General features: G+C 31.7%; 2 protein-coding genes across 2 annotated transcripts; one reads left to right on the top strand and one right to left on the bottom strand.

Moving 5' to 3' along the window:
- Positions 1 to 6439: 6439 nt before the first annotated feature.
- Positions 6440 to 7968, bottom strand: LOC113865844 (polygalacturonase-like). Its single transcript, XM_027500617.1, has 4 exons — positions 7849 to 7968; positions 7422 to 7733; positions 6798 to 7316; positions 6440 to 6658 (listed from the first exon to the last, which is right to left on the bottom strand). The coding sequence occupies exons 1-4, from the start codon at positions 7966 to 7968 to the stop codon at positions 6440 to 6442; spliced, it is 1170 nt and encodes a 389-aa protein (XP_027356418.1).
- Positions 7969 to 13640: 5672 nt separating this feature from the next.
- Positions 13641 to 14961, top strand: LOC113866033. The gene has a single exon (XM_027500924.1). The coding sequence runs from the start codon at positions 13956 to 13958 to the stop codon at positions 14538 to 14540; it is 585 nt and encodes a 194-aa protein (XP_027356725.1). The 5' UTR covers positions 13641 to 13955; the 3' UTR covers positions 14541 to 14961.
- Positions 14962 to 15683: the final 722 nt, after the last annotated feature.

Here is a 15683-nt window from a genome sequence, read left to right on the forward strand (position 1 = left end):
GAAACTGGAACTATCACTTTCGCTGGTAAGAGTTGCAAAGCAGGAGGTCGAGTGGTTATGCGTGATCACTTTCGAGAGTAAGAGTGACCACGCGCAGCTTGCCTTGATTCACTCCTCTATGGAACATCCACTTTCGCTAGCAAGAGTGGTAACGCAGAGCTGTCTAAAATTTTTCCTTCTCTGGAACACTCACTTTCGCAAGCAAGAGTGTCCACGCCCAGACTTCACTTCTCCTTTAAGCTCTGGAGTGATCACTTTCACTGACAATAGTGATCATGCCCAGCTTGCATTCCATAATTCTTGTGTTTTGAGTCCAGAATTGCTACTCTTCCTCTTCATTTCCATTGATCTTCCATTTCCATGAACCTTGCTCACATTATTCCTACAAAAACAAGATTAAATTTTTAATTTCTAAGCATAAATCTCACAAATGCTAAAATAACTAAGTATTCAAAGAAAACCTTCAACCATTCTATTTTTCTGAGTTTTTCTACTGTTCTAACATATTTTCCTTATCAAATGAGTTAGAATTACACTAAAATATTAGTAAAAATATGAATTCATCATTTTTTATGCTTCTGTTGGCTAACTAAATAACCACACCTATAGGCTGTAGAGGGCTAAGAGACAGTGAAGTGAAAATGGACAAAGGCATGACATTTATAGATGCTCCTAAATCTAGCATGGCATTCTCAATCCTTTTATTACCAATGATGCATGGAATAGTGAATGTTCCGGGGTCCTTACATTTCTCAGACATTGTGGACCTTTATTTCTCAAAGAGTGCAGAAACATTTCTACCCATATTTACCTTCTCATTACCTTTAAGATGCCTCCTATGGGTACATAGGTCTTTTAAGAACTTGGCGTACTTGGGTATTTGCTTGATTGCATCTAGTAGAGGTATGTTCACCTCTACCTTCCTGAAGGTCTCTAAAATCTCTTTCTCAGCCTCTTCAATCTTTTTGCTTGGCTGGATAACTCTGAGGAAATGGGAGAGGAATTGGCCTTCCAAATTTTTTGCAACCTTAGGTTGGGCAAGTGTGGGTTCTAGTTGTTCTTGAACCTTTTCTTCTCCATTTAGATCAACTATAGATGTAGCACAAGTTGGGTTTTCTTTCTCTCTGGACACTGTGGGCTCTTGCATCACCTTTCCAGACCTCAGAGTGATTGCACTCACATTTTTAGGATTTGCTACAGTTTGTAAAGGGAGGTTTCCTGAACCTTGAGATTGCATCTGATTCAGAGATGAGGCTAGCTGTCCCATTTGTTTCTCCAAAGTCTTGATACTAGCCTCGGTCCTTTGCTGGAAAGTGATGTTGTTCATGGTCAATTGCTTCATGAGCTCCTCCAGTGATGGTTCATTTTTCTGGGATGCACTTGGTTGTGAAGAAGATGGTTGGTGATGGTGTTGGGCTTGTTGCTGTTGATGTTGAGATTGATGGGATCTATTTGGGCCAGCATGATATGCTTGATATTGAGAACCTTGCTCCTGGTTGTGCTGTTGAGAATTGTTCCCCCATCTCAAATTTGGATGGTTCCTCCAGCTTGGGTTATATCCATTGGAAGATAGATCCCAATTGGGCTGCTGCTGCAAATTTGGAAAAGAAAATTTATTAGTATAAATATTTACAGCATAAGCTTGAGGATTACCTTATGGAGTATCAGACTCTTGCAGTGTAGGACAGCTATCAGTGTAGTGATCTGTAACTGAACAAATGCCACACAGCATGGCTAGAATGGGTGGTAGAGGAGGTGAAGATGCAACAACACTATTTTGCATGGAAGCCAATTGCTTCACCATGGATGCCAATTCATCAAGCTTGTGTTCTATCTTGGCAGACTCAGCAACTTGGACTTCACTCACATTTCTGGTAACGCAAGAATTTTTCCTTGTTGCAAATTGTTGTGAGTTGGCAGCCATGTTCTCAATCAAGTTCTGGGTTGCAACTGGAGTTTTGTCAACCAATGCCCCTCCACTTGCAGCGTCTATCATGCTTCGGTCCATAGGGTGTAATCCCTCATAAAAGTATTGTATCAACAATTGATCACTAATTTGGTGGTGAAGGCAGCTGGCACACAACCTGTTGAATCTTTCCCAATATTCATAAAGGGTTTCTCTTTCAAGCTGCCTTATCCCACAGATTTCCTTTCTTATGGATGCACCTCTTGATGCTGGGAAAAAATTCTCTAGGAAAAGTCTCTTCAAGTTGTCCCAACTAGCAATAGATCCAGGAGGGAGGTAGTAGAGCCAATCCTTGGCTGCATCCATTAGATAGAACGAGAAAGCTTTTAACTCCTCAAGCACACCTTGTGGCCTCATGGTTGAACAAACAATGTGGAACTCCTTGAGGTGTTTGTGCGGATCTTCACCTGCAAGGCCATGAAATCTTGGCAACAAGTGTATTAGTCCAGTTTTTAGAACAAAAGGAGCATCAATGTCAGGATACTATATGCATAGAGTTTGATATGTTACATCCGGTGCAGCCAGTTCCTTTAATGTTCTCTCATTGTCAGCCATTTTTTCAAATTCAGATTCTAAACAATGAGGTGATGAATAGATAGATGAAGGAGAAGGTTCCTCAAAATATTCAGAATTATGTCTATGTAATCTAATGCTACTATGAAATGTCTATCAATCTTTGGGTCAAGTGGATACAAGTCTCCAGGATTTGATCTGGTCATGCACTAGAAACTAACTATGAATAATGAAAAGAAGTAAATTAAATGTAACAGCAAAAGTGCAAAAAAATTCAGATGACAATTGTGCAGAAAACTAGTGTCTATGTGTAGTAAAATGAAGCATTAACACTAAACAGTAAAACTGAAAGAAGTTGCAAACATATGGCACGAAAATATGCAACACACCAGCACAAATTCTGCAGAATTATGCAATAAAAACAGAAAAAAGTGCAGGAAAATTAAAAATAGACCACTAAAATAGAGCAACTAACAAGTTCAATGCAAAATTAACACCAAAGTTCCCTGGCAATGGCGCAAATTTGATGAACGAATAATTTTCACATTTTGTATAGAGATTTGTCGTCAACCTTCATCAAAATATGCAGAAAAATTTGTAGTATCTAGGATGCAAGCCTAGGTTGTCTCCGATGACTTTGGTTTGTAACATACATTGAACATGTTGTAAACATTTACTATAAAAGCAATTAAAACAAGGGAATTTTGTGTGATTCCAATTTTAATGTAAAGGCAAGTGATGAAATTAATGAATCCAATCAATGAAATGTACAATCCTTAGTTTGTTCAATAATTCTATCCCTATCCCTCTCAAGATTCAATACCTTTCCTTTTCCATGAATTAGGGTAACTCTAAAAGCAAGAATTAACCTTAAAGTCCCATACGAATTAAGCAATTTACATGGGCTCTAACTATTTTGCCTAAGATTACGCAACCTTAGAAATTAACTTAGGATTAAGCAAACCAAGTTAAGAATTTCATTAAAATGAATTAGGATTAATTAAGCAATGTCCCCCTCATTCAACCATTAATTCAATTCAAAGAGTTGGGAAATATAAATTCATGAGGAAAAGGGAAGTATATTAACATTCATACCCAGGAATTCAAGAATCCATGAACTCACTAAGGATTACAAGAAAGTTTAGCCCTCCATAAGGATAGGTCTTACAAATTCAAGATGAAAACAAAGAGAAATTAATAACATCAATGTAAGAATTATAAGAAAGTGAAGAGAAATTGTAAATCAAACCCTAAGATTGGCCTTGGCTGTCACCCAAGAATCTTAAGCTCTGCAAAATGCTCCCAAAGTGGCAAAAGTATCAAAAATTATGAAAAGATCCGTACCCTAATTTCTAAAAATCTATATATACTAAGTCTGACATGGCCCCATAGTGATCACTCTGTAAACAGAAGTGTTTACGGGCAGCAACTTCAGATTTTTTCCCTTTCTGGAGTGATCACTCTCACCACTGAGAGTGTTTACGCGCAGGGCTCTTCATCTTGAAGCTTTTTGGAGTGATCACTCTCGCTTCTGAGAGTGATTACGCGCAAGGCACTTCATTCTGGGCGTCTTTGGAGTGATCACTCTTACTTCTGAGAGTGTTTATGTGCAGGTACTTTGAGTCTAGAGCTTCCTGGAGTGATCTCTGTTGTTTCTAAAAGTGGTTACTCTGGCCTATCTCTTGGTATCAGCTCCCTGGAGTGATCACTTTGGTACTTGAGAGTGATTACTCTCAATTCATATTTTTCCAAAGAGCCAAAAATTCACGAAATTTGTCTAGAATTTCCTGCACAATTATTCAAATGATCAAAATTGCAAAATATATTCACAGAAATTAGCAAAAATAAGACAAAAATTAAGAAAGCTATTATTTTATACCTAAATGAAATTTTAATGTTATTTACAATCTCTAAGTCTATTTTTCCTATTAAAACTTTATAAAAAACCAAACAAAATATCTATAAAGTGTGGATTCATTTTGATCCACCATTATCATGCAATCAATGCTTTTATCATCACATATATCGAAAGTAGTGTATCATCAAGCACTTGTTACAACTCTTTTTTTATTGCATATTTTAATATGATTGGGACATATTAGGATTTTTTTATTTTACCTTCAATATGTTTGATAAGTTTGTAATTAGGCCATCTTTTATAGCTCATATATTAATATTTGACCTTTATTTTATTTGTTTTTTTGTATATTGTGCAGTTTAACATAAAAATGTCATAACTAGGTTTAAGACGTGTTGTGAGCCTAAATTAGTTGCTAAATAGAGCTTTGCAACAGTCAGCAGACCTAGACCTTATCATCAAGTATGGGAGTGCTTTGAGCTTATGCACAGTCGTGCTTACAACTTTGCACGACCGTGCTCATCTGCAGCAAGTCCAATTAATGAAGAACTTTTAGGGTTTTTAAATCCTATTAAAGAGAGACCGGAGGCATCTTGTTCTACATCTTGTCTTTTGGTGGGACTTGAAACTTCGAGCGACCGTACTTGAAGACTAGGAAATAATATCTTTCCATATTGCTTTTCTCTATGGCTTTATTTACGGTTGTTTTAGTTTTTTTCTTTAGCATGAGTAACTAATTCTATAGATAGGGCTACAGGAACTATTGTTCATAAATTTATGGGATTTTGAAGTTTGAATCCATATTTGATTTTCATTCGTAATTAGCTTTTATCCTATTGTGCATAATCATAATCCTAATTAATTATATCGTTAAGCGATCGTACCTCGATTAGTTAATGAATCTATAGGATTAAGCGAGACAAAGGATTAGGTAGACCAAACTAATCTTTCTCTTTCAATCGTTATTAAAATAACAAGTTCATAGGCGCTTTATACTTTTTTTAATTGATATCTTGTGTGATCATTGGGGATATTAATTTAGAGAAAAAAAATATTAGTATTACATGATGATTAGGTATTAATAGTATTTGTATGAATAATTGGTAATCACAAAGAAATTTAAAGTTAAACAAAAAAATAATATAAAGGATTGAATGAGAAAATCCATACGCCCTAGGTTCATCTCCTATAAGTTCAACCAAGACGTGTATTGTATTATTTGCTTTTATTCATAATTAATTTTATAATTAAATTCTAGTTCTTACATAATTTCACATCTTTTAGGCTCAAACAATTAAATTAAGAAATTCTTAGTAATTAAAAATCAATCTTTGTAGGACGATATTTCAGGAACTTATTTGAGAACCCTTTATTACTTTTTGATGGATACACTTGTCCTCCAAACAATGTTTGAGATATAAACAGTTGTCTACTTTGAGCTTTATTAATTTTCTTTTGGTCGCTTGCTTCAAAATGATATGAATATATTTTGATGATATTGAGTTTATGAATTGAGCAATTAAGTTGAATCATTTAAGAAGTAGTAAGTTGTGTTGCATGAATTCTCCTCTACTTCTTCTCTTATGTGTAAAAAGAAAGAAAATAGGTGTAAATATAACAAGAGAATGGAAATAACAAAAAGAAATGAAAAATGTTACAAATGAATGATAGGAAAGAGAAGTAAGAAAATAATTGTATGTGCAAATATATCGATGGTGAATATTATAATGATGAAAGTTGATACCTAATATAAAATTTATGTTTCCTAGTCACTTGATATAATGTTGGTTGTTATCATTTAGTTATGTAATTATTTTAATAAAATTAGAATATTAGTTCATTGATTGAACTGATTGAAATTAGATTGTAATAACTAATAATGCAATATACAAAAAAAAAAAAAAAGGTAAGTGAAGTCATAGTATTTTTTTAAAAAATTTCACTAACATTGACTATGTAATAAAAAAGAACTACAATTCTTTCACATCTCCTTGCTTTACATGGGATGGTGGGATGGTTTGTATACTTCTCATAGGAAAAGAAAAAGAAAAATTACATGAAATTTTATTAAAAGAGGTGTCTTATGGTTGTGGAATATCATTTTAAGCTGCACAAGTAGGAGCTTTTCCTGTAATTATAGGCTTAGCATTAGCACATTTTGCAATTGCTTCAGCTCCGTTGAAAGTGAGATCAACATCAGTTACTTCTATTCCCTCACATGGTACACCACTACTACAGATCAGAGTCAATCCTTCTTCAGTTGCTGAAGTTCCCTTAATGTTCTTGAAGTAAATCTTGCTTATCTTAATTTTGGATGGATTCTATCATGAAAGGAATTCAAAAATTAGTCATTTAAATCACATTTGTTTCTATTGTTTAGTTTCTAAATTGAAGAGTATGAAGGAATATAATTAAGATAATATCATTGGCCTATACATTAATGGATAAAGAACTAAATACCTTTTTGGAGCATTGGTTCCATGGGCAATACTCTTGATCAATAATGATAGGATTCTTGACATTAACCATAGTAAGATCTTCAAAATGCATATCACTTATAGTAATTGTTCCTGGAGTATCAGGCCATGTCTTAATCCTCACACCATTGTCAGTTTCTGTCATAGTACAATTCTTAACTAGAAGTCCTTCTACAGGCTCTTCAGTTTCATACTTTCCAAGGCTTCCAACACTAATGCCATGACCAGGTCCACAGTTAACATTTTGGATAGTTAAGTTTTTACTGCCATCACCTATTGAGATACAATCATCTCCAGTACCAATGTTGGTGTTAATAACTTTAATATTTGTTGATCTTGCAATGTGGATCCCATCAGTGTTGAGGCTGTTAGCTGGGGCACTAATTTTGAACCCATCAAATGTAACATTGTTGCACCCCAAAACATTTACATGAAAATTTTTGCTATCCTTGGAAGTAACGTCACGAATAATTGAATTATTGATGAAATTAAAACCAAAATTCTGTTTGCATTTCAACAAAAGAAACTCAATTAGATTGCTATTTTGTAATGGCATAAGTTAGGTAATATTATTATTTGAATGCCAAAATTCATATTGATTTATTACCATGCAAAGCATATGGCAATCCTTGTTTGTTGAACAATCATTAAGTTTCCAAGCTGCTTCTCCTTGACCATTAAAAACTCCACTACCTGATAGGGTAAGAGAGTCAATATATCCAAATTTGACCCACTGACCCGCGTCCTTGAGGTCATTCTGGCTTATAGGTGCCTGAATTGTGCCGTCAACTTTAACTTCAATAGGAGCCTTGCATGGACCTTTGACATCTAATGCACTCATTTGGTATGTACCAACAGGGATTATAATTTTGACAGGAGTAGTTGATGCACATGCTTGAGTCCAAGCACTTGAGAAAGCCTTATGAATGTACAAGAAACAAAAATAAAAAGAACCTAAGCCATGATTTTATCCATAGAATTTGTTAAAAGGGTTTAATAAATTGTTTTCCCTCAATTTTATATGATAATAATACCTTAGTTATATCTGTATTTGGTGCTCCTCCAAATCTTGATATGTCAAGGACTCCAGGTTGAGCTATACCAAAGTCAAGTAGAAACAAGAATAAAAATCCTATAGCGTTGCTAAACTTCATATTGATTTTGAATAGTTTGATGGAAAATATGCTACTTCTATTTCACTACTACGTACAAATTTGTTTTCAAAGTACATTTTGACATTATTTATGTTGCATTGGAGTTTTTTAGGCCACAAACTAAGTAACTAATTGATTTCCAAAAATATGACTTTTACTATTTTAACACCTTCGTTGATCATTCCTATTCAATTATTTGAAATTGAATTTACTTCTTTGATTAATACCTATTAATTTATTTTTTAATTTAAAAAATCTCAAAATATATAATAAAATTTGATTAAGTCAAATCTTTGTATTTAGAATTCTCCTCACACTAGCACTAATAAAGTTACAATCCAAGCAATATACTTTAGATAAAAAAAAATCATAACCATTTTGACTCTTTCTATAATAATAATAATTATTATTATTATAAATTATTATTATTATTATTATTATTATTCACATAAAAATGTGAACATATAAATTTCTAATAAAAACAACAAAGTAATTTAAGATGTAGCAAAAAAAAATTGATATTACATTATTATTAGTGGATTTAAACAATACTAAAATTTGAAACATATATTAAAAATATTTTTGAAATTATGAAATTTTTTTGAAATACTATATTATATAACAATATAAAACCAAAAAATATTATTAAAAAATATAAATTTATTAAAATTATTATGATAATATTGAATAAATTATATTTTAATTTATTTAATAGCATACATATAATAAATAATTTTACTATAATAATAATAATAACATTTATAACAAGTAATATAAAAAACTTATTATAAAAGGTTCAAAATAAAATTAAAATATTGTTATTTAAGAAATATTAAAATTAAATAAAATTGTTATATTATTTTAAGGTATAAATAAATTTTATTAAAAGTTCAGATACTGAAATGCATTTTTTATGAAATAATATTAATAAAAAATATATGACCATAGTAATGCTTAAAATTTAAAATAATTATAGTTTTATTTAAAGAAATTAAATTATCAAAAAATATCTCCATTTAATTAAAATTGGTATGATTAATATAATCTTAGACAAAAAAAAATTTTAAGAAAGTATTATTTTAATAATTTATTTTTAAAAATATATTAAAAATATAAAAGTCCTTGTTAGAGTGAAATTCAATGCAATTTTATTTTTAATATTTTTAAAAACAAAATACTAAAATAATATTTTTTTAAAACTTTCTTGTCTTTTGTCTTTTTATTACATCATCATAAGTTTCATTCATGCAAATGGACGAAACTAAAAGAAAAGGAGTTAAAAGATTAAAATAAGTGTTAAAATCCCGATGGAGACTAGCATAAGTTAGTAAGATAAGTGACTCATAAGTGAGTAATCATTTTTAAATCGTTGGATGCATTTTAAAATTTATAAACGGTTCAGATCTTTTATATATAACTTAATAATACAAATTTATGAATATTTATCATTTAATCCTTCGTAAAAAAATTTAAAATTTCTCTTTAGACCTTCACATCCTTTTATTTTGTATCTTAAAAACATATTATGTCTTGTCTTTAAAATTCTATACGTTGTATTTTTTTTCTCTTCACCTTTGTGTATTTTGGATCTTCTAACCTATTTTAAGAAAATATGTATTCAAATGCTCATTCAAATGCAGTTTTAATACATAATAAAAATTCACTTTTGAAACAATCGTCCTTTTTGGTTTAAATCCCTAGTTTCATGTGAATCAGAGGAGAACTATAGCCAAGCATCAAACTGGGCTAAACAAAAATCCCCATATGAAACACTTGAATTAGAAGGAGATGCTGATGATGAGCAAATAAAGATTGCTTACAGACGTTTGGCTAAATTTTATCATCCAAATGTCTATGATGGTAGAGGAACCCTTGAGGAAGGTGAAACAGCACAAGTTATGTTCATCAAGATTCAAGCTGCTTATGAATTACTTATAGATAGGGAGAGGCAAAGACAATATGATATGGATAATAGGGTCAACCCTATGAAGGCATCTCAAGCATAAATGGATCTCCACATACCCTGTTTATAAAGTTAATGATTTTTAAAATTAAAATATTTACATTCGCTCTTACAGCCTCAATGCATCATGTAAATGAGTTTTTCTATTGATACATTATTCAATGCACTTTTAGATCTTTCTCATGTTCTCCTTGTATAATGGTCGTTTTATATCCGCACAAATTCTGCCACTTTTGCTTTAGCCGCATTTTTTCGCTTAAGCCAAAATTATAGACGAAAAGTTACTTACTGAAGGTAATTAGCTTAAATGGGACATAAATCGCTTAAGCCATGAAATACAGTACAATAACGGCTTAAGTGGTGAATATTAGCTTAAGCAATATCAAGGTAAATAAAACCTTCTATTATAACCAATATAACTTAAGCGAAATTATTACGAATTAAGCTAAATATGAAATATATCTTTCAATTCTCCCATCTTTCTCCTTCTCTCTCTATTCTTGAGACTTGGAAAGTTCAACAATCACCTGCATCTTATTGAGAATCTTGAAGTTTATGGATAAAACTTGTTGGAAGTGAACTCGAAACCAATAGAAGAAGAGTTGACGACAAAGACTAAATTTTAACTTCTTAACATTTTAGGTTATAGATATGGGGATTAAAGTTACTACCTATGCGGGTATGTGACTAGGTACAAGTATTTCTTTTAAAATGCAAGTATGGGGACAGGTACTATAGTACCCTACCCATTGTCATTCCTATATGAGACTATTATGTAAGAATCAGGCTCTTGAAGAAACCTTTGAAAGTATTTGAATTTGTTGAAAATATTCATGCAATGACAGACATAGTTGTTGAAAATTTTGTTAAGATCATTTATAAAAACATGCAAATTTTAATGTCAAAAGCTTTTTTTTGTATGATAAAAAGTAATATTTGAATTATGTAGTTTAATTAATTTAGAGTTTGTTTAAGAACATACCTTAATTAAGCTATTATTAAATAAACTATTTTGTATGAGTAATTATACCTTCAATTTGTTTATAAATTTTTATATAATGAGCAATATTAAGAAACTTATCAAATTAAGTAAAAAATAAAACAATAGTAGTAATAAATATTCACAAGCTTTTAAAAATTAAAAAAATTCATTGGAATCCGTTTAAGATGTTTATTTTAAAATTCAAATAATAATATAGTAATTAAATGGTTAAAAATAGTAATATAAAAAAATCGAAACAAATGTGATGGACCCTCCACCTTAGTATTTCTTATTTTGATAATTTTAATGATGAGTTAACTGATTAACAATAATTATTGATTTTTTATGATAATTTAGGTTAATTTTAAAATGTTCAAATACCATTTCAAAATATACTAGTTACTATTACTTCGAGTTACTTTAATAAATAAAAAATTTATTCTTCAACAGTCATTTCAATTGTTTAATTAAGATTTTAAATATTTAAAAAGCTTTATCAAATGCATTCTTGGCCTTGATGTAAAATTTTATAATTGAAATATATTCCCAAATTGAAATTGTAATAAATAATAGCAAAATTAAAAGTAATAGGAAGACTTTACTTTTTATACTATTTTATTTTGAGTTTAAGATTTGCATCCATAACATATTACTTAGTTGAGTAATCTAATATCAAATTAATTAAATTGCATCTAGTTGGACTAGTGGTATTTTATAGTGATTAACAAATGTAAATAAATATATTTTACTTTTAAATTTAAATTTATAATTTAGGTGAAGATAAGAATGAGTCTATAAAATAAATTAGGTAATAATTTGTTATCTCGCTTAAACAAATAATATGGGCTTACTACTTTACTTAAGCTAATAATAGTTTGTCTAAGCTAATGATGTTTCGCTTAAGCTAATGATATACCACCTAAGCAAAAAAAATATTTACTTAAGCTAATGCCATGTCGCTTATGCTAAATTTATGTCGTCAAGCGAGAAATTGGGCAATTAAACTAATATTATATCGCTTAAGCTTATAAAAACTAGCTTCGATCAAATAAATATAACTTAAACGAAATACTTAAACTATTTTAAATGAGATATCACTAACTAAATTGTAATTCACTTTAGCTAAACTATACACTTAAGCAAATTGTAACAAGAATTTTAATTAATCTCATTCTTAGGTTAGCTTAAGCCACAAATCATAAGCTTAAGTGAATGTGTGTTAGATTCATATGTTTTTTAATTAGCTTAAGCTCATGGTCTGTGGCTTAAGCTAATTTTGACAAAAAATTTAGATTCATCTCAGTCTTTGATTAGCTTAAGCGTATTTGACAAAAAAAATTAGATTCATCTTTGTATGAATTTAGCTTAAGCGAATAACTCTGGCTTAAGCGAAACGGTAACGATAAGTTGCAAAACTGTACACACGTTCTTCGCTAATTCAGGAACAACCTTGGAATATTGGGATTGTGTAACCTCACACCCAACTTAAATTCATCTCAGTCTTTGATTAGCTTAAGCATATGTATGTTAGCTTAAGCGAATTCAACAAACAAATTAGATTCATCTCTGTCGTAGATTAACTTAAGCTATAACCGATGAGTTTAAGCAAATGTGTGTTAGATTCACATACGTCTTTAATTAGCTTAAGCTCATGTGTTGTGGCTTAAGATAATTTTGATGAAAATTTAAATTCATCTCAGTCTTTGATTAGTTTAAGCATATATTTGGTAGCTTAAGCAAATTAACGAACAAATTAGATTCATTTCTGTCTAAATTTAGCTTAAGCAGGTAATTTTGGCTTAAGCTAAATTTACAATGAAGTGAATTCTTGGATTTTTTTTTTTCAACAAAATCTCTTTAATCATTACCTTTATTCTGATCAAACAAAAATAATGATTTTTAAAATAATTGGGATGAGTATACAATGTTTTCAAATAAAAAATCTTACAATTGAGAGTATAACAATCAAAAGGATTAATGATTATGTAGATTTAGGGTTCATGGTAGATATGACAAATAGGTTTGCATACTATTAAGGAGCGGAATAAAAAAGAATTAAAATAGAAGAAAGAAAAATTAAACAAAACTTCTACAACAATATTCTAAAAAAATATTACCTTACTTTTTCTTCAAAAATAAAGATAGGAATGAGTTTGAGAAAATATAATATAATTTTTCGTAAATAAACAATTACGTTCTTTCTTGACCTTAAAAAAAATTATATTAAAGAATGACTTATTTTAAATATTTAAGAGATTGATATCTTTTATTTAAAATTTGATAAAAATTAATTTTTAAATATTCAAATTTTTAAAACTTGCTATAACATGATATTTTGCTAACTTATTTGTGAGTTAACTTATATGCTAACTCATGCTAGCCATCGTAAAATTTTGTGTGTACGAAAAAGTTTTTTAAATTTTTTTTAAAAGAAGTTTTGCATGATGAAAAGATAAAACTATATTTTTTTTTAAAAAAAGATATCTTTAAAGGTGGGCTCGCTCAAATGATATTACAATAATTAATGAATAATAAAGAGTGTGACCCACCTTAAGAAAAACTTAAGAATCATGGATGACGAGGAAATAAAATTCTAAAAAGAAAATAGTGTTAAAAAAATATTATTTTAATAATTAGAAAAATAAAAAAGCCTTGTTTGAGTTAAATCGCGAGATTGTGACGGGAAGATAGAAAATAGGAAGTAGAAAGCGTCTCATTCGAATCCGCACAAAGCCAAAGAGCATGAATCCCTACGACGAACAGAGGCTAAGAAACGAAGTGATTTTCCTCCACTCTCTCTGGCACCGAGGCCCTTCTCCACCTCAACCTCAAAACCCCTTTCATTTTCCAATTCCCTTTTCTGCACCTCAACCCTATACCCCTCACCAGCACACGTGCCACCTTCGTCCTCATCACCCATTTGCACCCGCCCACACCCGATCACTCCCCTCCCCCCTCCCCCACCTTCAAAAAAAAGAAAAAGAAACATGAACCAAAGAACCCCACTCCTGACACCACTGCACCACCAGACCCCGATCCGGAATGGCCGTGCCCGGTTCAACCCGAACCGGCCCAAACAGGTTGGGCCAACCCAAACCCGATTCACCTCCTCCTTCCACCGTGTCACCTCAAGAAAAGGAAAAGCGCGCTGCATTGCAAGCGCAGCACAAAGCATGCCAAGCTTTCAAGGAGTTCCTATCAAGCCATGATGATGCTGATGATGCTGATGGTGATCTCTATGAGGATGATGATGGTGGTGGTGGTGGATGGGAAGAATTTGAGGTTTTCTTCGTGCGGGTGTTCATGGAAAACCATGAAATGAGGGGATATTACCAGAGGAATTTCGAGAACGGTGAGTTTTGCTGCTTGGTTTGTGGTGGCATTGGGAAGAAGAAATCGGGGAAGAGATTTAAGGGTTGTTTTGGGCTTGTTCAGCATTCCATGTCGATTTTGAGGACCGTGGAGAAACGGGCTCACAGGGCTTTTGGGCTTGCCGTGTGCAAGGTTCTGGGTTGGGATGTTGATAGGCTTCCAACCATTGTGATGAAGGGGAGCCCACTTGGGCTCGAGATGAATCCACCCCAGGCTGAGGTAATAAATAATAATGTTACGAAGATTTTGAGGTGAATTTGGAGGGTTTTGGATTAGGATCCTCTCTAGTTAGTTTAGAGAAAGATAGAAAGGAAAATGCTTCATTGATACCCCGTTAGGTGTATATGCTGACTGGGTTAAGTTAACTTCGTAGGGTGAACCTGAGAAACCTGATGATTGTCAATCCATAATTTGAATGTTCTTCAGGAAAATCTGGCAAAGTGAATAGTGAGTTATCTAGTTTCTAGGTACTAGGGAGGTCCGTTTGGTTAATAATGGAGAGCCTGAGGACTCTGAATCGAGATAACAATATATATAGCTTTTACACTGGTTCATGAATTCCCTTTGCACAACGTCATAGTTTTGAATTTGGGGCAAATTAATTTGCCAACTTGTAGTTATTCACTAGTTAATGTAGCATACGTTTGCTCATGTTCGTTCCAAAATTGTATGTTTCGTTTGCTTAAGTTTCCTCTTGGCTACCAAAGATTCCACTGTATGTATACACACTCACGCACACGGCTAAGTAATGGCTGTAAATAATAATTTGTCCAAAATTTATTTTGAACCTTTTTTCTTTGTAATTAAATTATATAACATTGCCAGTATCACACACTGATGAGCCATTTATATGATATGCCGACTTCAGTTAAAAAAGAAATTCAATTAGCTATGGATCTATGAGGAAGATGTGTTTTTATTTCCTTGCCTTGGGAATGGAGGGTATTGTGGACCAGAATCATGGAATCATTTTCAACAAATAGTTCCTTTATCATTGATGGATATAAAGGTAAAAATTACGAGGTCTTCTAGCTTAAGGGTAAGAGTAACTGAAGCAAATTTTTTGACAGTTATAAAATATCAATCAATTGCCGTGCTTGCAAGTTTGATTTGACAATTTATTTTTGTCCTTAAGGGTATGTGGGGGGTTTTTTTGGGCCTATTTAGGGTTAATTTGAAAACAAATTATCAAATTTGGAAAATGTGAAACATATTTTCTGTTTAGGGTAAGTTTTGACACCTGGTATAGTCTTGTCTTTGTCAGGGATGAAAAATATGATTGCTTTCACTTTTCAATATGCCACTAAACCTTTCAAGAAGAGTTATACCATAATTGCTATGAGGATACCTTAGTTCTATATAAATATTGCAATGAATCAAGAACTTTTGTTAAATTCC

This window comes from Abrus precatorius, unplaced genomic scaffold (genome assembly GCF_003935025.1).
Source record: "Abrus precatorius isolate BTA unplaced genomic scaffold, Abrus_2018 Scaffold4, whole genome shotgun sequence".
NCBI lineage: Eukaryota > Viridiplantae > Streptophyta > Magnoliopsida > Fabales > Fabaceae > Abrus > Abrus precatorius.

Coding starts and splice junctions, on each gene's coding strand:
- LOC113865844 (XM_027500617.1), bottom strand. CDS start 7,968: ATGAAGTTTAGCAACGCTATAGGATTTTTATTCTTGTTTCTACTTGAC. Junction 7,317..7,421: donor ATTGCCATATGCTTTGCATG/GTAATAAATCAA, acceptor AAATGCAAACAG/AATTTTGGTTTTAATTTCAT. Junction 6,659..6,797: donor GGAACCAATGCTCCAAAAAG/GTATTTAGTTCT, acceptor CTTTCATGATAG/AATCCATCCAAAATTAAGAT.
- LOC113866033 (XM_027500924.1), top strand. CDS start 13,956: ATGGCCGTGCCCGGTTCAACCCGAACCGGCCCAAACAGGTTGGGCCAA.